General features: G+C 44.7%; 1 protein-coding gene across 1 annotated transcript; it reads left to right on the forward strand.

The window, feature by feature from the left end:
- The first annotated feature begins 458 nt into the window (after positions 1–458).
- LOC108635204 (centrosomal protein of 89 kDa-like) lies at positions 459–6,406 on the forward strand. Its single transcript, XM_018045456.1, has 2 exons — positions 459–592; positions 5,759–6,406. Exons 1-2 carry the CDS (start codon positions 459–461, stop codon positions 5,934–5,936), a joined length of 312 nt encoding a protein of 103 aa, XP_017900945.1. The 3' UTR covers positions 5,937–6,406.
- Positions 6,407–7,154: the final 748 nt, after the last annotated feature.

Consider the following 7,154-nt stretch of genomic DNA (forward strand, 5'->3'; position numbering starts at 1 on the left):
GTTGAACTACAGAGTTAAAATCTATGTGACAGCAGTTTTGGAAATGCTCAGTGGAAAATCTATTAACCTTAAATGCTAAACAATAAATGTATAAAGGAAAATAAGTGAATCAGGCTTTTATCTCAGTCGTCTGTTTTCCAATAGAGTGTGACATTCCTTGCCAAGTCTTTCAGTTTTAATTTTTATTTGTAGCATGTAAAAAACTAGGCATGGTACAAGTCAGAAATTCTTTTAATATCTTGAAATTCTTTATTACTTTGTGATGACTTTTGTGATCCAGCTTGCCCTCCTGGATGAGACCTGTCCCGGGTTACTCAGCTCAGGGGCTCTGATAGGCCCAGGAGTGGGGAAGGAGCACATCCACAAGGCCAGCCGCCTGGGCCCCAGGCAGCGTCGCCTCACTGAGTCCATCCTCGTCCCCAGGGGTACAAGAAGCAGATGGCACTGAAGCTGGCAACATGAACCATCATCTGACAGAGCAGCAGGAGGACTTTGCTAGCAAGACAGCTCAGTACCAGCAGGAGATGAGGCACCTCCATCGGATGCTCCTGGACAAGCAGGATGTCCTGGACAAGGCGCTGCAGCAGAAAAGGTCTGGCCGCCCCGCCCCCAGTGATGTTTGTGATTTTTAAATGTTTGGTAAGATTTTCCAGTAACATGCTCTGGACCCGTTTTTTGTTCATTTGATTGCTCATTTTTGTTTTTTAACGTTTCAGTTTTATCTGATTTTAATGTTGGTCTTGATTTTTTTAATATTTTTTTACTTTTGGCTGCACTGGGTCTTGGTTGCAATGGTGGGCTTCTCGCCCTTGTTATGGAGCGCAGGCTTTAGGGCTCAGGAGCTGTGGCACACAGGCCTAGCTGCCTTGTAGCAGGTAGAATCTTTCCAGACCAGGAATCAAACCTGTGTGTCTCCTTCACTGACTTCACCACTGAACCACTAGGGAAATCCTGACCTTGTGTTTTATTTCCTCCTCCATTCTCTCTCTCTTTTTTTTTTTCTTTTAAAAGATTTCCCCTAGTAATTGACATGTAACCTTGTATAAGGTATGCAGTGTGATGGTTTGATATACGTATATATTGTACAACGTTATCATAATAAGGTTAACATAGCCTTCACTTCACGTAATCACCATTTTTTTGTGGTGGTGGTGAGAACATTAAAGATCTGCTCTCTTAGCAGCTTTCAGATATACAGAACTGTTAACTGTAGTCTCCATGCTGTCTCCATTAGATCCCAGGTCTTCATTTTCTTCTATCCCTGCCTTAAAAATTCTTGCTGTTTGAATACTGGACTTCCTAAATCAATCCAGTCCTCTCACTGTCCTCCCCCTCTCCCCCTCTTTTCCATCTCTTCAATATATTTATTTTATTCCATCTTCTTGGGAGACTTTAAATTTTTTCGATTAAATATTTTATTTCTGCTGTTACATTCCCATTTCTGAGAACCATAAAGTTTTCAAATTCTTCCCTTTTTGTAAGATCACAGTCAGAAGATTGTGGGTATATCATGTTCGCTGTGGCTCCCCATGTGACAGAGAGGGTATTGCCAGTGTGTTGAAACCCAACCCCGGGAAATAGCGCATATGTTGTGAAGGTGAGCATGGCGGTCCCCTCAAGTAGTCTGGGTCCACGTTTAAGTTGGCCTTTTCAGAATGGCTGTGTTGTCTTTGACAGACTGGAACATAAACTGATACATGGAGAGAAAGCATGACATTCAGATGTGATTTTCTTCAAGTTATGATAGAATCTGTGTATGAGATAGATACCAAGCAGAATGCAGACAGCTGTTTATTTTCTGTCAGCCAGATGCTTTTTAATGCCAGGCAGAGTAAACTGTTATCTAACAGGTTTCTATAGTCATAGAAGTCCTTACCACCATGAACGGTCATTTTGTAAAAGTTGGAATGATACCAAGTTTCTTGCCAGACAAGTGGTTTAGAATTGCATTAATAGAATGGAACTTTGTTTTATACTTTTTCCCTTATTCTATTTTTTTGCCCTTTAGTGGTTCAAAAATTAGACATTTTGTTTTTATTCTTTTAGTGGTTTCCTTTGAAATTTATGGCTACTTAACATTAAAATATCTAAAATTAATCAGCGCCTCTACTTTTCTACCACCAAATGCAAGATCTAACGATCTAATCTAATCATTTCCCACTCAGCATATATGCTATTTTTGTCTATTGTCATTACATGTAAGTACAGATATATGAAGGTGAAAAGAAAAGAATCTATTTTACATCATCATTTTACCCCCAGAAACTGCATATTACTGGTTTTAATAGAGGTGTTTATTTTGATTCATCCACAGTGTATCAGTTTCTTTGCTTATTATTTTTTTCTTCCCATCTGAGACCCTGTTTCTCAGAGTATTTTTCTCCTTCCTAAAGTACATACTTTAGAAGTTTCTTTAGAGACAGTAAGCTTTCTTAGTTTTTGTCTATCTGACAGTGTCTGCACATTGGCCGCATCCTTATGAGCTGATGTTTGCTGGAAGCTGGATTCTACCTCAACAGTCTTTTCGCTCACCACCTTTCACTGTCTCCTCTGTTTCATTATTACTGCTGAGAGGTCTTTTTTGTCATTTTTAAAACTAGATGATCCACCATATCTCTTGCCTCTTTTAAGATTTCCTCTTGACTCTTACAGTCTGCAATCCACTCCAGTTCTATTGCCTGGAAAATCCCATGGGCGGAGGAGCCTGGTGGGCTACAGACTGTGGGGTCGCAAAGAGTCGGACACGACTGAGTGACTTCACGTCACTCCACTTACAGTCTGCAGCTCCACTGTGTTGAGTTTTTAGAATATTTATTTATTTATATGGCTGCACTGAGTCCTAGTTGTGGCATGAAGGATCTTTGATCTTCGTTGTGGCATGCAGGGTCTAGTTCCCTGACCAGGGATCAAACTTGGGTCCCCTGCATTAGGAACACAGGGTCTTAACCAATGGACCACCAGTGAAGTCCCCTCCATTGTGTTTAACTATGAGTTTGTTTTACTCAACTACTTGGTATAAGTTATTCTCTATATCTGTGATTTTGTGCCTTGCATTACTTCTTGACATTTTTCAGTCATTATCTCTTGAAATAAGTCTTTTCCCCTTATTGCGTCTAGATTTCCTTCTGGAACTCAGATTAAATGTATGTTATACCTCCTTACTGAATCTTCCATGTGTCTTATCTCTTACATTTTCTGTCTCCGGGGATTTTTTTTGGGGGGGGGGGCGTCTACACTCTGCATAATTCTCCTCAATATTTCTATTTACTAGTTTTTTCTTCAGTTTTGTTCAGTGTGTGTTTAACCTGGACATTGAGATGTTTTATTTCAACAACTGTATATTTCAGTTTCAGAAGTCCTATTTGGTTCCTTTGAAAACCTCCCTAGTGATTTTTAAAATAAATTCTTGATCTTTGCTCATCTTTAGTGCATCTTTTATTTCCTTTATTCATAGTTATTTTATATTCTGTGCCAGCTTCTCTATCTGGAACTTGGGGATCTTTTTGACTCTTGCCCTATGTGGCTTATTTCATTCTATGTACTGTAGTTTTTTTACTATGAACCCATGAATGGTTGAATTTTCTCTGTGGAGTCCTGGGGGTCTGGCTTGAGGACATTTTTCTCCAGAAAAGGTTTGCATTGCTTCTCTTGGTGCCAGAGAGTACTTTCAAACCTATGCTGCTGCTGCTGCTGCTGCTGCTAAGTCGCTTGTGTAGTCACTTTAATTTTATTAGTAACTTAAAAAAAAATCTACTGTAGTGCTTTTTTTTTTTTTAATACAAAAAGATTTTAAAAATATTCACAGGGAATTTCCTGGCAGTCTAACGGTCAGGACTTCGTGCATTCACTATGGCTTCAGTCCCTAGTTGCGGAACTAAGATCCTGCAAGCCGTGCGACTCAGCAAAAAAAAAAAAAAAAAAATTCTCAATGCCATTATTACATTTATAATTAATGTTTAACTTTTTTTAACATATATTTTTCTGTTTGCTCAATATTCCACTTCATTAATTCTGCCTCTGGTTGTGTCTAATGTACTTTTAACTCTTCCATTGAGTTTTTTCCCTGATTGCCTCAAAGATGCCTTTTTACTTTTGGTTCACTCCAGTCAGGGCCTGGGGATGCTTTACAGTGGGGAACAATGTAGATTCAATGTAGATTTGTTCATTTGAGAACAAATCAGTAACTATAGCCCCAAGGAGCCTCTCAGAGCAGCTTTCTTTTGAAGACTGGCAGATTTTTCCACCCAACCTTCCTGCCTTTGAGGGTTCTTCACCTATATCCACTTACCTGAGTAATTCTGGGATACACAGTTGAGTGTCACTAGGAAGAAGAGGAGAGAAACGTGGCTGTGAGTCAGCCCTGGGATTTTCTGTTGCACCCAGTTTGCATGGGCCCAGGACTAGTCTCCTTTCTTTGGAAGTCTGGGTTTCTATAGAGCATGGGCTTTTGTCCTCAAAGCAATACCAGCATTTTGTTGGCCTGCCTCTGCTTCAGTTTAGTCTTCATATTTTTTTTCTGCCCTTAGAAATTTCCTTCTGACTTTGTTTTGAGTTTAGCTGTAAATTATCATGATGTTGCAAACATTTGGGTGTTTTGTCTGAAAACAGAAGCCTGGGGATTTTTATACATAGTTTAATTAAATAGTACCCAACACTCAGCATCATGGACTTTGGAAGGAAGCAACAGTTCACAAGGAAAATGACATTGAATGAGTGGGCATGTCACTGGCCTCCCTGAATCTTGGTCCCCTCCTCTTTTTATTTATTTTTTGTTTGTTTGTTGTTTGGCTATGCATGTGAGATCTTAGTTCCCCAACCAGGAGTCGAACCCAAGCCCCCTGCACTGGAAGTTGTTGTCCTCCTCTCTAGACAACAGTTCTAAGTCCATCCGGTAACCCAGTTTCTAGCATTTTGCATAACCAACTGGCAGTGTCCATGAAGGAGCCGCCTCCCCAGCTGTGCTGTCCTGCCCAAGGCCTGCTCCTCCTCCAAGGCTGAGGCTTGCTTTTCCCTCCCCATGGGGCTCTCATGAGGTAGTGGCTGCTGTCTGGCCTGCCCCCTCGGTGGGCCCTCTGAGGACATGCGTGCCCTGTCTGCCCTGATTCCTCGGTTCCCCACGCGGGGCCTGTCACAAGAGCCCTGGCTCAGGATTTTCCTTTTTCAGCGGCCCTGGATCCCTCTGGACACTCGCCCTCCTGGCATGTAATCTGGGCCAGTCTTCACCGTGTCCTGGGCTGTGATCCCCACTCCCCATAGTCCCCTCCTTGCCCCCTGCCTCACTCTCTGTCTGGGCCCATCAGTGGCTCTGTGGATGGAGGCATGGCAGGTACCTGAGTGTTGGCCGGGTCACAGTGGGGACAGGCAGAGGGGACATAGAAGAGGCCTGCAAGGCCCACAGCCAGGACACTGTGCTGTGGGTCAGCCACTGTAGTTATTACATGGTACTGTTGTACATTAACACCACAGAGAACAGAGGGTGTGTGCAGTGGTGCCAAAATAAAGGAGAGGCGAAACGGAAGAGAGCTCAGCCGTCATTTTCAGCCTGCGCCTTTGTGTTGTGTTTGGTTTGCAGGGCACTCCCGGTTTCTTTCAACACTGGGAGTCTCTGCTTCAGAACCCACACACAATGGGCTCTGTTCTCTGACGTAATCATTCTTCCCTTTGGGTCCTTGTGACTTTGCGATTCTTGTGGGCTCTGTAAGTATTTATTAAATTGTGTTATTTTAAACATTTTCTTTGTATTACTTATTTCTCTCAGAGAAGTGGAAGGTGAGCTGGAAGTTGTGTGGGAGTCCACGTCCAAGGAAAACCGGAGGATCCGAGAACTTCTCCAGGCCACGCTGGAGAGGACAGACCCCTGGGAGAACACCAGAGCTTCCGAGGACCGCTGCCTGGATGTTATCTCTCAGCAAGACGTGCTGGATGCTGTGACATGAAGCCACCGCCTACCACTCTCCAGGGCCTGCGGGAGCCCCCCGGGCAAGGGCCCCTGGGGGAGGGCTCCGCCTTACCCAGGACAGGGAGGGGTGGAGGGAGGGCAGATCCCACCCAGATCCCACCCACCCCCGCAGGTCTCTTGAGAAGAAATAAATGGTCTCAGAAATTTAACCCAGGTTTTTACATTTTTCTCTATTTTAAAATTGTGCTGCTGAGCTATATTTAGCCAGTACACACCCTCTGACCATATTGCCACTGAGCTGGACTCCACTGCCCCGCTGAGACCCACTGCTCAGGCTCACAGGTGACCTGGCAAAGCTGGCTGGCCTCCAGGGGAAGGGCAGGCAGGCCCAGCGCTCAGCCTGCCCTCAATGAGTCAGTTTAATTGGCTGAGCCTTGGATGGAAGCAGCAGCAATGAGACCTGTGCATTCACGCTGGGTGGTATTTTATTATTTGGTAAAAACAGGGGCTGGTCTGCATGCCCATGAAGTTGTACAAACTCTGTGCTGCCCTCTCCCCGCCAGTCCTCTATCCTCCTGGGAAGGTCATTTTCCTGGGGCCATGTCGCCTTCCTCCTCGTTTGAGAGCCTTGACTTTGGGCACGATGGGGGCGGGGGCGTCCCTGCCCCACTGTCACCTCCGAGAAGGGCGGAGGGCCGTGCTCCTACCCTGCCCTGTGCCGCCTCCTCAGGGAGATCACCCCGGCCTCTCGGACCGTTCCCAGGACGTCCTGGCGGTAGTGCCAGCCGTCTGGCGCTGCTGGTCCCCAGCACGCTGGCCAAAGGCTGCAGAAGGTCCTAAACAGTGTATGAGTGTAGAGTCCTGTCACATCCTTGTACTGAACCCCTCACAGCCAAGGCCTGTGTGGTTTCAGGTGGGGAGACAGACACCCCCACCCCCGCAGTTGCCCTCGGTCCTGTATGAATTGCACCTGTGCTCTTTGGTTGCTCAGTGGGAAGTTGAAATAGAAAATCATTGTTATTTTACACTTAAAAAAATGTTTTTTAATTGGAGGATAATTGCTTGACAGTGTTGTATTGGTTTCTGCTGTACAACGACAAGAAACAGCCATAATTATATACATACATACATATGTGTGTATATATATCCCCTCTCTCTCGAGCCTCCCGCCCCCTCCCATCCCAGCCCTCTAGATCGTCGCAGAGCACGAGGCTGAGCCCCTGGTGCTCCACAGCAGCTTCCCGCTAGCTAGCTG

The sequence above is a fragment of the Capra hircus genome, unplaced genomic scaffold, assembly GCF_001704415.2.
Source record: "Capra hircus breed San Clemente unplaced genomic scaffold, ASM170441v1, whole genome shotgun sequence".
Taxonomy (NCBI): domain Eukaryota; kingdom Metazoa; phylum Chordata; class Mammalia; order Artiodactyla; family Bovidae; genus Capra; species Capra hircus.